Source organism: Pelecanus crispus, chromosome 29 (genome assembly GCF_030463565.1).
Source record: "Pelecanus crispus isolate bPelCri1 chromosome 29, bPelCri1.pri, whole genome shotgun sequence".
Lineage (NCBI taxonomy): Eukaryota > Metazoa > Chordata > Aves > Pelecaniformes > Pelecanidae > Pelecanus > Pelecanus crispus.
The window spans coordinates 736,616-755,462 of record NC_134671.1 but is presented as its reverse complement, the minus strand read 5'-3'; the positions used below and the strand labels follow the sequence as shown (position 1 = coordinate 755,462).

Below are 18,847 nucleotides of genomic sequence, written 5' to 3'. Positions count from 1 at the left end.
TGCCCGTTTTTTGAACACTTCCAGGGATGGGGACTCCCCCACCTCTCTGGGCAGCCTGTTCCAATGCTTGACCACCCTTTCCGTGAAGAAGTTTCTCCCAATATCCAATCCAAACCTCCCCTGATGCAGCTCAAGCCCATTTCCTCTCATCCTATCACTGACTACTTGGGAGAAGAGACCAACACCCACCTCACTACACCCTCCTTTCAGGGAGTTGTAGAGAGTGATAAGGTCTCCCCTCAGCCTCCTCCAGACTAAACAACCCCAGTTCCCTCAGCCGCTCCTCATCAGCAGGACCCGGCACTTGGCCTTGTTCAGCCTCATACAATTGGCCTCGGCCCATCGATCCAGCCTGTCCGGGTCCTCTGCTCAAGGGTAGGAAAGCTCTGCAGATCAACACTCCCACCCAGTTTGGTGTCATCTGCAAACTTACTGAGGGTGCTCTCAATCCCCTCATCCAGATCAGAGCCCTGGGGAACACCGCTTGTGACCGGCCGCCATTGCATTTAACTCCATTCACCACAACTCTCTGGGCTCAGCCACCCAGCCAGGTTTTTACCCAGCAAAGAGTACACCTGCCCTAGCCACAAGCCGCCAGCTTCCCTAGGAGAATGCTGTGGGAGACGGTGTCAAAGGCTTTGCTAAAGTCCAGGTACATGACATCCACAGCCTTTCCCTCATCCACCAGGCAGGTCACCACGTCATAGAAGGAGATCAGCTTGGTCAAGCAGGAGCTGCCTTTCATGAGCCCATGCTGGCTGGGCCCGATCCCCTGGTTGGCCTCCACTTGCCTGTTGAGCATACTCAAGATGAACCCCAAGGGAGATCCCTGTAACATATCCTGTGCCCTGTGCCACTGCGTGGACCACTATCCTGGGCCTTGAAAAGCAAGTCTTATGGGAATGTGGCACACCAGAAGGAATCAAGTCAGGCAACGGGACTCATTTCTGAAACAGCCTGGGCCAAAGAGCACGGCACTGAGTGGGTATATCACATCCCCGGCCATGCACCAGCCTCCGGGACAATCGAACGATACAATGGGCTGTTAAAGCCTACCCGGAGAGCAATGGGTGCTGGGCCATTCAAACATTGGGAGACGCATTTAGCAAAAGCCACGTGGTTAGTCAACACCAGGGGATCTGCCAGTCGAGCTGGCCCTGCCCAATCAACACTTTTACGTACTGTAGAAGGAGATAAAGTCCCTGCAGTGCACATGGAAAAATATGCTGGGGAAGACAGTGTGGGTTACTCCTGCCTTGGGCAAAGGCAAACCCATCTGTGGGATTGCTTTTGCTCAGGGACCTGGGTGCACTTGGTGGGTGATGCAAAAGGATGGGCAAGCCCGATGTGTACCTCAAGGGGATTTGATTTTGGGTGAAAACAGCCAATGAACTGAATTGTACATTGCTAATTGTTATAGAATACAGTGTGTCATCACTTCTCTGGTTGCTATATGGCGTATCAATGGCTGTGAGAAGCTGCCAGAAGCTTCCCCCATGCCCGATAGAGCCAACGGCAGCCAGCTCCAAGATGGACCTGCCGCTGGCCAAGGCCGAGCCCATCAGCGATGGTGGTAGCACCTCTGGGGTAATGTATTTAAGAAGGGGAAAAAAACCCGTGGGACACCAACAGCAGCTGGAGTGAGGAGTGAGAATGTGTGAGAGGAAGGACTGTGCAGACCCCAAGGTCAGTGCAGGAGGAGGGCAGGAGGTGCTCCAGGCGCAGAGCAGAGATTGCCCTGCAGCCCCTGGTGCAGCCCATGGTGGGCAGCTGTGCCCCTGCACCCATGGAGGGCCCCGGGGAGCAGAGATCCCCCTGCACCCGGGGAGGAGCCCATGCCAGAGCAGGTGGGTGCCCGGAGGAGGCTGGGACCCCCTGGGAAGGACCCACGCTGGAGCAGTTTGTGGAGGACTGTCTGCCGTGGGAGGGACCCACGCTGGAGCAGGGGAGAAGGGTGAGGAGTCCTCCCCTGAGGAGGAAGGAGCAGCAGAGACACCTCTCCGCTTTGTTCAGATGTGCCACTCGTTAGGTTATCGTGGCCAAAGCTCAGCTAAGGAGGATTAATTAGTAATACCAGCATCCTCGGCTGCCGCGTGCTGCAGCGCTGCTTGGTGGTGAGCAACTGTGGGCCCTTGATTACCGGGGACATTTCAAGCTTGCTTTCTGTCGCCCTCCTGATACAAAAATTCGCGGATACCATTCTTCAAAGTCCAAACCTCTCTGCAGGAGGAAACGGAGTATTCAGAAAGTTTCCGAAATTAAACTCAATAGCAACAAAGCTACTATTAAGCAGGCATCCTTTATTGCAGCGCTGGGCAGCACTGGGGATCGTTCCACCACGAGTGCTCCAACGATTTGGCAAACTTCCAGCCACGTGGTGGGGCTGGCTGCGTGGCGCAGGCAGCGAGAGAAATATGAACAGGGCACGCACATGGGGCCAAGGGGAAGAGGCAGGCGGCGGCAGCACCGGGTGACATTTCCTTCCTCTGAGCCAGAAGGTGAAGGAGAAACTGGTGCAAAGCGAAGGAGCGAGGAAGAAGGACGGGGCTGGGGCTGTGAAAGGCGGCGGGGACGGGAGCAGGAGAGAAGGGCAGTCGTGGATTTGGCTTTCTGATCACTGCTGATTTAAACTCAAGTTTATCCTTGTGTGATAGAGAAGAGGGGGAGCTGATGGATGGCAGAGCACAGAGACTGGGGCTGCGGGCTCGCCTTGCCTGCCTATGCCCCAACATCTCAGGCACTCTGTGCCCTGTTTTTTTTTCCCCGAGCCAGGCACGGGGCTTGCGAACGTCCAGGGATTTCTGCCACACCAAAGGGACCAGCCCCCAAAGCTGTGGCCAGCCCTTGGCCTCCCCTGCCGCCACTTCCACAGCACCACAGAGCCTGGGGCTGGGGGCTCGCCTTGCCTGCCTATGCCCCAACATCTCGGGCAAGCTTGGCCCCGGTTTTTTTGCGCGAGCCTGGTGCAGGACTTGCGAACGTCAGGGATTTCTGCCACACCAAAGGGGGCAGCCCCCAATGCGTTGGCTGGCCATCGGCCTCCCCTGCCGCCGCTTCCACGGCACCACAGAGACTGGGGCTGTGGGCTCGCCTTGCCTGCCTATGCCCCGATGTATGAGGCACACTCGGCCTTGTTTTTTGCCGGAACCCAGCATGGGGCTGTTTTTTTCTTTGCCCGAGGCAGGAGTAACCCACATTACCTTCCCCAGCATATTTCTCACATGTACTACAGGGACTTTATCCCCCTCTACACTATGTAAGAGTTTTGATTGGGTAGGGCCACCTCGACTGGCACATCCCCTGGTGTTGACTAACCACGTGGCTTTTGCTAAATGCGTCTCCCAATGTTTGAATGGCCCAGCACCCATTGCTCTCCGGGTAGGCTTTAACAGCCCATTGTATCGTTCGATTGTCCCAGAGGCTGGTGCATGGCCGGGGATGTGATATACCCACTCAGTGCCGTGCTCTTTGGCCCAGGCTGTTTCAGAAATTAGTCCCGTTGCCTGACTCGATTCTTTCGGGGGTGCCACGTTGCCATAAGACTTGCTTTTCAAGACCCAGGATGGTGTTCCGGGCGGTGGCACGGGGCGCAGGATATGTTTCCAGCCATCCGGTGGTTGCTCCCACCATGGTGAGCACATGGCACTTGCCTTGGCGGGTTTGTGGGAGCGTGATACACTCAGTCTGCCAGGCCTCCCCATATTTCTGTTTCAGCCATCGCCCTCCATCCCAGAGAGGCTTGAACCGCTTGGCTTGCTTGATTGCAGCGCATGTTTCACATTCACAGATAACCTGTGCAACAGTGTCCATGGTCACGTCCACCCCTCAATCATGAGCCCATCTGGACATTGCATCTCTTCCTTGATGGCCTGAGGTGTCATGGGCCCACCAAGCTATAAATAATTCACCCTTACCTTGCCAGTCCAGATCCACCTCAGCCACTTCAAGCTGACCAGCCTGATCCACCTGCTGGTTGTTTTGATGTTCCTCAGTGGCCCCACTCCTGGGTACATGAGCACCTACGTGATGAACTTTGACAGCCAGGTTATCTACCCGGGCAGCGATATCTTGCCACAACGCAACAGCCCACATGGGTTTGCCCCTGTGCTGCCTGTTCCTCTGTCTCCATTGCTCCAACCACCCCCACAGGGCATTTGCCACCGTCCGTGACTCAGTACAGAGATAAAGTCCTGGCCACTTTTCTCATTCAGCAATACCTAAAGCCAGCTGGATGGCTTTCACCTCTGCAAACTGACTCAACTCCCCTTCTCCTCCAGCAGGTTCTGCGACCTGTCGTATACGACTCCATACAGCAGCTTTCCACCTCCGATGCTTTCCCACAAGACAACAGGACCCAGCACTGAACAGGCCACACTGCTTCTCATTTGCTGGCAGTTTGTTATACAGTGGGGCCTCCTCAGCACGTGTCTCCTCCTCCTCTGGTGATATTCCAAAACTTTTGCCTTCTGCCCAGTCCATGATCACTGCCAAGATTCCTGGGCGACTGGGGCTTCCTATTCGAGCCCGGTGTGTGATTGGTGCGACCCACTTACTCCACGCAGCATCAGTTGCATGATGTGTAGAGGGGACCCTCCCTTTGAACACCCAGCCCAGCACCGGCAGTCGGGGTGCCAGCAGGAGCTGGGCTGCAGCACCAACCACTTCCCAAGCACCTTGAACCCCTTCATACGCTGCCAATATCTTTCTCAGTTGGAGTATAGTGGGCTTCGGATCCTCTGTATCCCCGACACCAAAACCCTCGGGGTCGACCTCGAGTCTCCCCTGGTGCTTTCTGCCAGAGGCTCCAGGTACGGCCGCTCTCCCCGTGTGCGCAGTGAGGCACAGCAGGAACCCATGGGTCCTCGCTTCTCCTGACTCCTAATTAGCAGCCATTTCATTAGCCTAATTATCCACTATTTTATTACCTCCTGCACGTACCTTTCTTGCACCCTGACGTGGTTTAGCCCCAGCCAGCAACTCAGCACCATGCAGCCCCTCGCTCACTCCCCCTGCCCTGATGGGATGGGGGAGAGAATTGGAGGAGTAAGAGTGAAAAACACTCCTGGGTTGAGATAAGAACAGTTTCATAATTGAAATAAAGTAAAATAGTAATGATAATAACAACAATATAATAATGATGACAATAATATACAAAGCAAGTGATGCACAATGCAATTGCTCACCACCCACCGACCAATACCCAGACAGTTCCCGAGCAGCGATCGCTGGTCCCCAGCCAACCCCCCCAGTTTCTATACTGCCCATGATGCCATATGGTATGGAATAGCCCTTGGGGCAGTTTGGGTCAACTGTTCTGGCTGTGCCCCCTCCCAGTTTCTTGTGCACCTGGCAGAGCATGGGAAGCTGAAAAGTCCTTGGCTAGCATAAGCAGTACGAGAAACAACTAAAACATCAGCAGTTATCAACGTTCTTCTCCTACTAAATCCAAAACACAGCACTATGCCTGCTGCTAGGAAGAAAATTAACTCTGTCCCAGCCGAAACCAGGACACACCCTTTGCTGGACACTGGCAAGCATCACTGCTCACCATGCCACAAGGCTGCCCAATTCCTTCTGTGACTTAAATGCATTCATTGGCTCCGATAAGGAAAACGGCCCCAAATCCATTTTGCTGACCAGAGAAGGGGACATCAGGGGACGAGAGAAAAGACAGAGAGCTCCAGCCATCCCCCTCCGGCCCCTGGCACCCCACACTGCCACAGCTCCAGGGAGAAGAGCCGGGAGAAGCCGTCACGGCACACACGCACACTCCATCGCTCCAAAAGCCAGGACGGAAAGCGCACCCGGGGCCGAGGAGGGCAACGGACACGGCTGCCTGCAGCAGGCGCCTTCCAGAACATGAGGGACACCCATGGCAGTTTATCATGTTTTAATAGAAATAAATAAAAATGTCAGTAGAAAAACAGCACCAGCATCCATAACTCTCATGGGTGCCACACTGGGAGAAATTCCAGCAGGTCCATCTCCCCGAGAGCTGCAGTGAGCTGTTGCCGAGGCCAGGAGCAACCCGGAGCAGCAACCGAGGGAAGGACACCCCTACACTCCTCTGGTGGGGGAGGTCAAGCTGGGAGGCCCCAGCACAGGTCCCTTCTCCATCACCTCTGACACCCCAGAGCCTTAGGCTTGCTGCACACATAGGGACGGTCCAGTGAACAGCTTGAACTCACGAGGTCGTTGTTGTTCAAGTACAGACAAGGTTCTTGACCCTGCACCGGGAACCTGCAACAAGAAGGAAAGACACCACCGGTACCATCGGCTTAGCAGCTGTCCCCTCAAGCACCCGGAGGAGACGAGTGCTGCCTGCAAGGGACAGCCCCAGCACACACGTCCCACCAGGACCCTGCCCGGCCCACTGCAGGACGGTCGCCCCACGGCCCCGGATCGCAAAGGGACTCACGTCTGGTTGAAGCTGCTGCCATCCACCCACTCCAGGCGCTCGCCCCGTCTCCGCAGCCCAATCCAGTAATCATCCCTGCCCTTGAGGCGCAAGACAAACTCCTGGGTAGGAAAGAGAGAAGCCAACAGTCGGGAGCTGCTGCCAGCCCCACGCGAGTCACTGTCCCAGCCCCACGCTGCTCCCTGCCGGCCTCGCAGGCAGCCCCGGCCCCGCACTGCTACCCCGGCCGTGGCACGGCAGCAGCTCCCACCCAAGGGCTGCTCCAGCAAGCTCCAGAGGCTTCTCAAGGAGCTCACCAGCACGGCCAGCGGTGCTGTTCCTGCTCTGCTCTGCCCCAGCCCTGCTCGGGGGCCAGCCGAGCACCGCAGATGGGCAGACGCGCCCTGGGCTCCACGCTGCACCCCGTGCCTCCCTCCCTGCCTGCCAGGCCCCAGCCCACAGCTGCATCTCTGGCCCTACAAGCACCTCTCGCCTGCCCAGCACCACCCCCACGCCTGCACCCCACCCAGAACCCCCCGTCACCCCCACGCAGCCACAACAGCCCCTCACTCACCATCTCCCACCCCATCTTGAGCACGGCCAGCGAGGCCCCGAGGGAGGAGCACTGCTCCTGGCTCCGCTCCCAGCTCCCCTTCTCTGTCGAGTTTGAGAGGTAGTAGCAGACATTGTGGTACCCAACCCAGCCCTCAGGACAGCCCAGCACCCCAGCCGCAGGCAGATCTGGGTTCCCTCCATGCCTTCCTGCTGCAGAGGGAAGGGGAGAAGGTCAGAGGATTGCACTCCACAGGGATCAGTGGACACAGCTCCACGGAGCTGGACAGAGGCAGCCGCTCCTCCCTTACCTGATTGTACAGCAACAGCCACAGCCAAAGCCACAACCAGAACCACGAGCACAGCCACCACCATGGCACACACTGGATGGCACGCAGGCTGCTTACCTGGGGGAGGAAACAAGCCACTGGCAGTGAGGACAGTGCTGTCCCACAGCAGGCACGGCCCTCGCATCCCCACCACCCCCAACACCAGCTGCCCAGGGAACACGGGAGCAAGCCCCCAGCCCAGTTTCCCCACACTCACAGCTGGCAGCAAGAAAGCCAAGGGACAGTCACACCCACCAGGGACAAGGCTCTCACGCCACAGACGTGGGGGGACAACCTGCAGCAGGAGAGCTGCCACAGAGCTGGGGGGCTGGGGGGTGTCTGCTACAGACCATCCGATGAGGACCCAGTAGGGGACGAGCCCTTTCCAGAGAGCTGGAAGAAGCCTCACACTTGCCAGCCCCACTCCTCGGGGGGTGACGCTGCCACAGGGACACTGTCCCCTCCCCACAGACCACACGGCTGGCCCCGCACTCACCCACAAGTCTTCTGGGGCTCCTTTTGTCTGTACCCCAAGGCACCTCTGGCAGGGGGAATGCCCCTCCGTCCTGGCCACTCAGGGGCTCCTCCGCATGCCCATCGCCAGCCCAGAATCCATTCCCCTCCCTGTGTCCTATGGCACACTGACACGTGGAACACTTTTTCTCATAATAAGCAGGATCTTGCAGGCACGGCATCGCAACTTCTGTCAACAAAGCCTCTTCAGAGCAAGACATGGATGCAGATTCACCACCACAGCTCTTATCATCATATTGGGACATTGCAGAGAAGATGATGATGACAATGATGCAGTAGATGGGGACGTTTAATTCCGTGTGCTGGCTGGGGCCACGCTTGGCTCTCCCGGATCAGCCGTGGCCCTGCGCTCACACCCAGGCTCACGGAGGCGATGCCAGCGCAGGCCTGCCCTGGCCCTGCTCCCCCTGGCACGCTGCAGCCTGTCCCCAGCAGCCGGCCAGCACCTGGGGAGACAAACGCAGCGTCAGGGAGCTCAGGGACCGGCCCTCGGCCCCCAGCACAGCCAGCACCCTCCCCAACACCCTGCACCCACCCTGCCCACACAGCCCGCCAGCCACTCGACGCCTGCCACCAGCCCCCTGCCCACCGCTCAGCCCCCCCTGCTCCACCACCAGCCCGGGCCCAGGCACGACAATGGGGGGGACGGGGGCCCCCAACACCTCTGCCCAGCCCCGCTCACCGCCCCTGACGTGCACCAACACCCCCAGCCCCGGCACCCCAGCCTGGGCCAGGGGCCGCACCTTCAGCCCCTGCAGCCAACAAGGGGCTGCAAACTCGGCTCTCCTGGGGGCGACGGGATGGACCGGGCCTGAGCAAAGCTCCTTACGGGGTGCTCCGCACACAGACTGAAGCCAGGCGAGGGAGGGATAAGGCACAGCGCGCACGAAAACACACACGCCTGCAATTCTTTTTTTTTTTTTTTGCTTTCCCCCCCACTAACCCGACAGAGCCCCTCGCACCGAGCCCCATCGGTCAAGGCAGAAACCAAAGCTCACTCCGGCTGCTGGAGCACAAGCTCCCCGCCCTGACATGCCAACACCAGCCCCGGGGAACCGCCGGCTGCCGGCACAGCAGAGGGTTTCCATGAATCCCAGCTGCGCTCCCGCCAGAAGAGCTGGAGCGGCTCCGCCCCACCGCGCCGCGGGGGAGGGCAGCACCCACGCCGGCACAGAGCGGGGGGTGCTGGAGCGGGGCGGGGGGGACGACCCGAAGCAGAACCCAGTGCCCGGGAAAGCCTCCCCAGGAGCCCTTCTCTGCTGCACAGAGAAACCAGAGGCAGCCACAGCTGCTGGGGAACGGGCTCCTCCTGCCGCTCCCGCACCGGCACCGGCGGGGAGCAAACGCGGGCAAAACCCAGCAGGAAAGGGGGGCGCGGGCAGCGCCCAGGGCCGGCCGAGCCCGCCGGGCCCCCTTCACCGCCCCCCTCCCTCCGCGGCGAGCGGCCGAGCCCCAGCAGCCCCCACGGCCGGGCCCTACCTGCGCTACGGCCGCCCCCGGGCTCCGGACGCTCCCGCCGCTCCCCACGCCGATCGCCGCGGACAGAAATGAGGCGGTGGTCGGCCTTAAGAGAGCCCCGCTCAGCCCGCCCACCGCCCCGGCCAATCAGCGCACAAGATCGAGGAGTGGCGCGGGTAATCAGCCAATCGGAGCGGCCGCTTTACGGAGCTGGTGCGGGGAAGCAGCCAATCGCAGCGGCCGCTTTACGGAAGTGAAATTCGGCGTTGCCACATTCGGCCTCTGGCCACGGCCAGGCCCGTCAGGGGCGCGGGGCCGTGTCCCAGAGATGGGGCCTTGTCCCCGCTGTGCCAGAGCCACGGCCCGCGCCCAGCCCAGCTCTTTGCTTTGGTGGCAGGAGCTGCGACCCCCTGCTCCACGCTGGAGCAGTCTGCTCCTGAAGGGCTGCGGCCTGGGAAGGACCCGCGCTGGAGCAGTTTGTGGAGGACTGTCTGCCGTGGGAGGGACCCAGGCTGGAGCAGGGGAGGAGGGTGAGGAGTCCTCCCCTGAGGAGGAAGAGCAGCAGAGACACCTCTCCGCTTCGTTCAGATGTGCCACTCGTTAGGTTATCGTGGCCAAAGCTCAGCTAAGGAGGATTAATTAGTAATACCAGCATCCTCGGCTGCCGCGTGCTGCAGCGCTGCTTGGTGGCGAGCAACTGCGGGCCCTTGATTACCGGGGACGTTTCGAGCTTGCTTTCTGTCGCCCTCCTGATACAAAAATTCGCGGATATGAAAGGCCTAAACCTCTGACAATACCTGACTCAGGTAGTTTTAGTGATCTGCTGAGACAGATATTTCGAAGAATGTGACTCCTTGCCCGGCAGGAGTGAAAACAGACCCTGAGCAAGCTCGTTAGGCTTCCTGTGTAAAACACTGATGGCACAGACTCAGGACCCCCATGCTGAGACGAGCACTCAAGGAACCGGTTTCGTGGCATTCCAAGGCCAAAGGACTGATGAGCTCATTCAATGACCATATATGGACAAAGGAGGCCCAAAGATCAACCAGCGGACAAGTGAGGAAGACTATCGGAGACCACCGGAGGACCCCCGAAGACCACCAAAGAGGACGACTATGCCTGCGGATTGGACATTTGCATATGTTAATGAGTCTCATGTTTATGTAGATGCATTCTCGGAAATCCTATGAATATGTACGACTTTATAGTATATAATCTTTGGAAGCTTGCCCAATCGTTGGCGCACTTGTGGTGGAACGATCCCCAGTGCTGCCCAGCGCTGCAATAAAGGATGCCTGCTTAATAGTAGCTTTGTTGCTATTGAGTTTTACTTCCAGAACTTTCTGAATACTCCATTTCCTCCTGCAGAGAGGTTTGGACTTTGAAGAATGGTATCTGCGAATTTTTGTATCAGTTTTGGCGACCCAGATGGGACCATCTCTGTCCGGCTGCAGGACCCCTGAGTCGGAGACTCCCTTGTCCGGCCCCGGAGACTTCTCTGGAGAGACTCCCCGATTCGGCGGATCCGTGCGGGGGCAGACAAGGACCTCTGGTAAGAATAAGGCATTCTCTTCTGTTTTTCTGGTTTGACCGGTCATTTGAAGCTACTCGTAAGTCGCGGTTCGTGCGAACCCCACAGGGTGGCATACAATTGCATATACGATTTGTATTAATCACCTGGTTAGTACGTTGCATGGTTGTATTGACCATTTGATTAGTACGGTCGTCTGTGCATTTGTATTTGATTTTGGTTTACATACGCGTGTGTCAGTTATAAGTTTGGTAGTTTGGTGTAGACATATTTGAAAATCCCTGATCATCCTATGTCGACATTTGTTATTGTATCTGTGATAGTAATTGTTAGTTGTGTGTGGTGTTCGTGCCCCAGTCTCTGTCCTTGTCCTTGTGTTGTATAAACTTTAGAATGGGGAACCAACAAGGCGGAGTTCTGAAAAGGAGCCCTTTGGGCTGCATTTTAGCTCACTGGAAAGACATTGGGGGGCCATCTGGAGGGAATGTGAATCGTAAAACCTTGATAAAATATTGTAATCAGTGGTGGCCTTTATATAAGCTAGATGATGGCGAAAAATGGCCTTTTAACGGAACTTTAAAGTATAATACTTTGTTGCAACTTACGTTATTTCTACGAAGAGAGAGAAAATGGGATGAAGTGGTCTATACAGATATGTTTTTCACTTTGCGAAATCACCCTGAATGGCAGGAAGTATGTGGAATTAATCTATCGCCCCAGGACCCTATGGTTCTGGCGCTAGAAGGAGAGAAAAATAAGCAGGGGAGAGAATTAAAGAGGTGTTGCTCGGCGTGTAGCATTGGACAGAGATGTTTAAAAGTTGGCTCGCAGAATGAAAGGCTGGAGGATTATTTGCCTCCGCCAGAGAGAGAATGTGATTGGGAGGGAGATGCTGGTGCTGTCGGGGGTGAAGGATCGGAGGCACGAGTTAGGGAAGAAACTAATATCGGATTTTCTCCCATCACTGCCAGAACTCGGAGTAAAGTGGGACCTGTTGTACAGGCTCCACTAAGGCAGGCAGTGGGAGGACTTGTTAGAATTAAAGTGCCTTTTACTTTAGCAGACTTGGACTGCTGGTGAATTAATTATCGGGATGATCCCGAAAAGGTTGCTAAAGGATTTGAATTGATTGTGAAAACTCAGGACCCTGATTGGAAGGATGTGGATGCAATGTTGGATGTGGTGTTTAGTGAAGTACAGGCTCTGGTTTTGGTACAGGGAATGGATTGCTTATGATATCAGGAGAAAGTTACAGAAGGTGCAAGGAACAGATGCGAGAGATTTAGAGAAATTGCTGGAGATTGCTTGGCAAGTGTATTGGAACAAAGATAGTCAGAAAGAGAGAATAATGGGCAAAACAATTGCTAACGCTACAGTGGCTGCCTTGCGCACCACAGGGGGTCGGACACCACCCTCTTGGAACTCCTCGGGAAGCAACAGTAAGGGAGGGGGAGCCATGAGAAGGGGTGTGAGTGCCCCAGCCAAAGGAAATCAGCCCCTCTTAAGAAACCAGTGTGCTTCTTGTAAACAAACGGGGCATTGGAAAAAGGATTGCCCAAGATTGGGCAAATTGGTGAAAGTTGCCAACATGGAAGAAAATTGACGGGGACCAGGGGAATCTTCCCTAGCAGAGCCCTTGGTAAGAGTACAGCTAGGGAAAGAGGAAAAACCTGTAGAATTTCTAGTAGATACAGGTGCCACGTTTTCAGTATTAAACCAAAATTTATTGCCCGTAAGTAGGCAAAATGTTAATATTGTGGGAGCAACCGAACAGGTCGAGAAGGCTTTCTTTTTGAAACCCTTAAAATTCAGAATTGGGAACAGTGTAGAGATTCACAAATTTCTCTACCTGCCTGAAGCTCCTGGACCACTTTTGGGAAGAGACTTATTAGCTGAAACAAAATTTAACAACGGAAAAATTGTTTTTAAAATACCAGAAGAAAAACACATTGAAATTCTAAGTCTGGCTGTCACTGAACCCCGAGTTAAAGAAGAAAAATTATACAAGAAATAAAAGACCAGGTATAGCCAGGAGTATGGGCCTCGGGAATACCGGGAAAGGCTAAAAATGCAGAATTAATTGTTGTTAAACTCAAAGAGGGAGCACGACCTAAAACAATATCCCTTGAAATTAGAAGACAGGCAAGGAGTGAAAAGCGTTATAGAAGAATTCGTAAGATTCGGATTATTGATTGAATGCTCTTCAGAGTATAACACTCCTATTTTGCCTATCAAAAGAAACTGATGGCAAAACCTATCGATTGGTACAAGACCTGCGGGCAATAAATAAGATAGTTGAAGATTTACACCCAGTAGTGGCAAACCCATACACTTTATTAACAAGTTTAAAAGAAACCTATGAATGGTTCACAGTACTAGATCTGAAAGATGCATTCTTTTGCCTCACCTTGGCTCCTGAAAGCTGCAATTTATTTGCCTTTGAATGGGAAAACCCTGATTCAGGACAAAAAACCCAACTAACCTGGACAGTGTTACCTCAAGGATTTAAAAATAGCCCCACGATCTTTGGAAAACAATTGGCTAAGGAATTGGAGACCTGGGAAAGACCTCCAGGAAAAGGTATCCTTTTACAGTATGTGGATGATATTTTAATAGCCACTGAAAAGGATGAAGAATGTAAAGAATGGACTGTGAGTTTATTAAATTATCTTGGACTAAGGCGTTATCGAGTCTCATTACAGAAAGCCCAGATCTTGAAGAAGAAGTAATATACCTGGGATTCGTGATATCTAAGGGACAGAGACAGCTCGGGAATGACTGAAAAGAAGCCATTTGCAGGACTCCAGAACCGACTACGGTAAAAGAACTTTGAACATTTCTGGGAATGACAGGTTGGTGCAGATTATGGATATATAACTATGGACTTTTGGTTAAACCTCTATATGAACTGCTGAAAAATAGCCAGATACAATTAATATGGACTGATGAAGCCAAGAGGGCATTCAAAGAACTGAAATTGGAATTAATGAGGGCTGCAGCTTTGGGCCTGCCCGACGTAACGAAGCCCTTCTGGCTGTTCTCTTATGAAAGGCAAGGAGTGGCTTTGGGAATTTTGGCCCAGAGGATGGGTCCTTATAAACGAGCTGTAGCGTACTTCTCCAAACAATTGGATGAAGTAAGCAAAGGATGGCCAGGATGCCTTCGGGCAGTGGCTGCCGTTGTCTTGATCATCCAGGAAGCCCGAAAATTCACGTTGGGGCAGAAGATGATTGTGCACGCTTCCCACACTGTAACCTCCCTTTTAGAACAAAAAGGGGGACACTGGCTCTCTCCATCAAGATTCTTGAAATATCAAGGTCAACCCTGCTTCCTTTTTAACCGATAAACAGGAAATGGAGGCTGTCGTGCATGGTTGCATAGAAACCATTGAGACTGTGTACACGAGTAGGCCTGACTTGAAGGAGGAGCCGCTAGAAGAAGCTGACCACACCTGGTGTACCGATGGGAGCAGATTTGTAAAGTACGGAGTTTGAATGGCAGGATATGCTGTGACCACCACAGACCAAGTGGTGGAAGCGAAGTCACTCCCTAAGGGCACATCTGCACAACGAGCTGAAATAGTTGCTCTAGTAAGGGCGTTAGAGCTTGCTGAAGGATTGCGAGTGAATATCTGGACAGATTCAAAATATGCCTTTGGTGTAGTTCATGCCCATGGGGCAATTTGGAAGGAGCGAGGACTTTTAACCGCTCAAGGAAAAGTCATAAAACACGCTGATATAATTTTGCGACTTTTAGATGCTGTACAACTTGCGTCAGCTGTAGTGATTATGCACTGCAAAGGACATCAGAGAGGTAACACTGACAGGGAAGTGGGAAATAAATTGGCTGATCATAAGGCAAGGCAAGCTGCCGAACAAGGTGAGATATTAAGTCTAATTCCTGAAAAATCTTTGCCACTATCTGAGGTAGTTGAATATGATGAAAAGGATCAGAAGTTAATTACTGATTTAAAGGCTGAAGTTTGCCCATCAGGGTGGGCAATGTTGAAAGATAACAGAATAATAGTTCCCTTTAGAATATTATGGAAAATGGTAAAAACAGAACATGACAAAACTCATTGGGGAACTGAAGCTTTGTGTAATTCCCTCACCAAGCAAATAGTAGCCAGAAATCTGTTTCAAACTGTAAGAACTATGGTTAATAGATGTGAAATATGCTTAAAGAATAATCCCAAGGTAGAGAATCGTGTAAAATTTGGAAGTATTGATAAAGGGAATGTTCCAGGTCAAAATTGGCAAATAGATTTTTCGGAGCTCCCTAGAAAAGGGGGGTATAGGTATCTATTAGTATTAACTGATACCTTTTCTGGGCGGCCTGAAGCTTTCCCTTGCAGAACAAATAAAGCCCGAGAAGTAAAGTGCCAGAAGTGATCTCCTCTGATAGGGGACCACACTTTGTGTCACAAGTAGCTCAACAAGTTAGTAGACTTTTAGAAATTAACTGGAAATTACATACAGCTTATCGCCCGCAAGCAAGTGGGCAAGTAGAAAAGATGAATCCTTGACAATCACTTAAAAATCTGACAAAATTTATGGATTGGACTGTTTGTACCCTACAAGTTATGTGGCAATTGGAACAAAAGAATAAGGTACAGTCCTACTTGATGAGTAATAATGAGTTTATTTGGAGAAAATTATTTGGACAATGGGTCCACCCCAAGCACTGGGTAAAAGCGTTTTCGCAATTTGTGCAGTGCTATGATAGATGGTGTGCAGGAAAATTAATGTACTATAATGTAACCAACCCTAACATAATGTGTAACTTCTTAATTCTGCCAACACTCTTCTCGAGTCAAGAGAGCCTAGAATATTGGTTACCAGAATTCCAAGGGAAATATATTGGGAATGATAATAAAACATATGATTTGGATCTTTGTGAAACCACCTCTGACGGCATCTTATGTGGACAACAATCTCAATTAAACGAACCCTGCTTGTTAGAGCTAGATATGTGTGCTTAGTGACTAACAATGGATCAGTAGTTGAAGAATACAGCGTGACCACCCCATTCATAGGATGCCATAAGAATATAACCCATTTAACTTGGCACGGTCAAACGTATTCGTTTTGTTGCATATACAGAAGAACAAGTAGCAATGTTTTGGCATTATGAAAGCCTCAAGAACATTTCAGAATCTGTACAAACTTGTTGGACTGTCTAGTCAAATTGAATCTGATACCGCCTGTCACTGGTGGGATATCTTTTCAGGATACTCACCCTCTGCAGGGAAAACTTTGAATATTTTGGTTCACCCACTTTTGATATTGTTAGTGTTTGTTATCATGCTAACAGTCATCAATTGCCTTCTGTGGTATAAGCTAAAGAAACTGGCCATAAGAGTTTGGGCTTTGCCTAAGGTAATGAAATATGAAAATTTAGAAGCTTTGTAAAGGAATTTACAAGGTTTAAAGAAAAGGGGGGAATGAAAGGGCTAAACCTCTGACAATACCTAACTCAGGTAGTTTTAGTGATCTGCTGAGACAGATATTTCGAAGAATGTGACTCCTTGCCCGGCAGGAGTGAAAACAGACCCTGAGCAAGCTCGTTAGGCTTCCTGTGTAAAACACTGATGGCACAGACTCAGGACCCCCGTGCTGAGACGAGCACTCAAGGAACCGGTTTCGTGGCATTCCAAGGCCAAAGGACTGATGAGCTCATTCAATGACCATATATGGACAAAGGAGGCCCAAAGATCAACCAGCGGACAAGTGAGGAAGACTATCGGAGACCACCGGAGGACCCCCCCGAAGACCACCAAAGAGGACGACTATGCCTGCGGATTGGACATTTGCATATGTTAATGAGTCTCATGTTTATGTAGATGCATTCTCGGAAATCCTATGAATATGTACGACTTTATAGTATAAACTCCAAATCGTTGGCGCACTCGTGGTGGAATGATCCCCAGTGCTGCCCAGCGCTGCAATAAAGGATGCCTGCTTAATAGTAGCTTTTGTTGCTATTGAGTTTAATTTCGGGAACTTTCTGAATACTCCGTTTCCTCCTGCGGAGAGGTTCGGACTTTGAAGAATGGTACCTGTGAATTTTTATATCAGTTACTATTCTAGTCCGAACGATTTGGCAAACTTCCAAAGATTATATACTATAAAGTCATACATATTCATAGGATTTCCGAGAATGCACATTCTTCGAAATATGTGTCTCAGCAGATCACTAAAACTACCTGAGTCAGGTATTGTCAGAGGTTTAGCCCTTTCACTCCTTCTGGTATTATTGATATGGTGTTATTAACATGGCACAGGTATTGCAGTATTATCAACACAGTATTATGAAAACAGCATTATTAACACAGCGTTATCAATACAGCATTATTACCGCAGTATTAGTGATGCAGTATTATTAATAGAGCAGCATCAATATAGCGTTATCAACATTAACATTATCGATACAGCAGGATTATGCAGCATTAACAATACAGCATTATTAATGCAGCATTATCAATGCAGTATTATTAATGCAGTCTTATCAATACAGTGTTACTGATGCAGTAATATCACTACAGTAACAGAACACAGTAACATTCCTTATAGTACCTGTAATTAATTAAATACAAATAGAGGTATTATTAAGACAGCCACATGGTGGGGCTGGCTGCGTGGCGCAGGCAGCGAGACAAATATGAACGGGGCGTGCACATGGGGCCAAGGGGAAGAGGCAGGCGGCGGCAGCACCGGGTGACATTTCCTTCCTCTGAGCCAGAAGGTGAAGGAGAAACTGGTGCAAAGCGAAGGAGCGAGGAAGAAGGACGGGGCTGGGGCTGTGAAAGGCAGCGGGGACGGGAGCAGGAGAGAAGGGCAGTCGTGGATTTGGCTTTCCAACTTCCTGGGGTGAAACCAAGTGCTGTTAAAACCGTGATGGAAAAGAGAGGAGAAATAGCAGAGGGCAGAAATCGCCGCTGATTTAAACTCAAGGTTATCCTTGTGTGGCAGAGAAGAGGGGGAGCTGATGGATGGCAGACACCGACGGACATCAAGCGCTGATGGATGCCCATCACCGACAGCTATCAAACCCCGATGGATCCCAGACACCAACTGCTGGGGGGCTGGCAACAAAACCAAGCGGAAAGACCCTTCATAGCACCAGAAACCGCTCAGGTCAGGAGGATCAAGTAGTAAGAACAAGTTGTCCTTATTTTTGTCTTGCACAGGCAGCATGGGAGGGTCGGTAGCCTGTGCACGTTGAAAATTAAATATGACTTTGTTCTGTTTCTTGGGTTTATTACTACACGTGCATATAATGAGAAGGAGAAGGCATAGATCCCTTCTGTCCTCTCTTTAAACAGTTTCTCTGTCTGCACACGAGGGAAAACGAGGACCTTGGTCATTAATAGCTGTGGTGGGTTGGCCCCGGCTGGATGCCAGGTGCCCACCAAAGCCGCCCTCTCACTGCCCTTCTCAGCTGCACAGGGCAGAGAAAATACAACGAAAGGCTGGTGGGTCGAGGGAAGGATAGGGGGATCACTCAGCAATTACTGTCGTGGGCAAAATAGACTTGAGTTGGGGAAAATCAGTGTCTTTTATTGCCACTCAAATCGCAGCACAAAACCCCAGAGAGAAAATAATGTTATTAGTAAGAGGCTCCATGCGGTAGCTCAGCTTTCTAGGAAAGCACGCAGACGTTAATCAACCGTTTGCTTTTGCTTTTGTGACTGCTGTGCTTGCAGAAACCATCCCAAGCTCAGCCGCTCCAGCTCTTCTGGCGGGAGCCCAGCTGGGATTCATGGAAACCCTCTGCTGTGCCAGCAGCCGGCAGTTCCCCGGGGCTGGTGTTGGCATGTCAGGGCGGGGAGCTTGTGCTCCAGCAGCCGGAGTGAGCTTTGGTTTCTGCCTTGACCGATGGGGCTCGGTGCGAGGGGCTCTGTCAGGTTAGTGGGGGGGAAAGCAAAAAAAAAAAGAATTGCAGGCGTGTGTGTTCTCCTGCGCGCTGTGCCTTATCCCTCCCTCGCCTGGCTTCAGTCTGTGTGCGGAGCACCCCGTAAGGAGCTTTGCTCAGGCCCGGTCCATC

At 52.2% G+C, this 18,847-nt stretch overlaps 1 protein-coding gene across 1 annotated transcript; it reads right to left on the bottom strand.

Annotated features, from left to right (window-relative positions):
* Positions 1-5,877: 5,877 nt before the first annotated feature.
* On the bottom strand, positions 5,878-7,993 carry LOC142596243 (C-type lectin domain family 2 member E-like). The gene is made up of 5 exons (XM_075725338.1): positions 7,775-7,993; positions 7,261-7,356; positions 6,972-7,162; positions 6,419-6,519; positions 5,878-6,240 (listed from the first exon to the last, which is right to left on the bottom strand). The coding sequence occupies exons 1-5, from the start codon at positions 7,971-7,973 to the stop codon at positions 6,117-6,119; spliced, it is 711 nt and encodes a 236-aa protein (XP_075581453.1). The 5' UTR covers positions 7,974-7,993; the 3' UTR covers positions 5,878-6,116.
* Positions 7,994-18,847: the final 10,854 nt, after the last annotated feature.

Bases quoted from the DNA above. Each gene is read 5' to 3' on its own strand.
- LOC142596243 (XM_075725338.1), bottom strand. From the start codon at position 7,973: ATGCCGTGCCTGCAAGATCCTGCTTATTATGAGAAAAAGTGTTCCACG. The intron at 6,520-6,971 runs GTGAGTGAGGGG...TTTCCTACCCAG, and splicing joins TCAAGATGGGGTGGGAGATG to GAGTTTGTCTTGCGCCTCAA. The intron at 6,241-6,418 runs GTGAGTCCCTTT...TTCTTGTTGCAG, and splicing joins GGCAGCAGCTTCAACCAGAC to GTTCCCGGTGCAGGGTCAAG.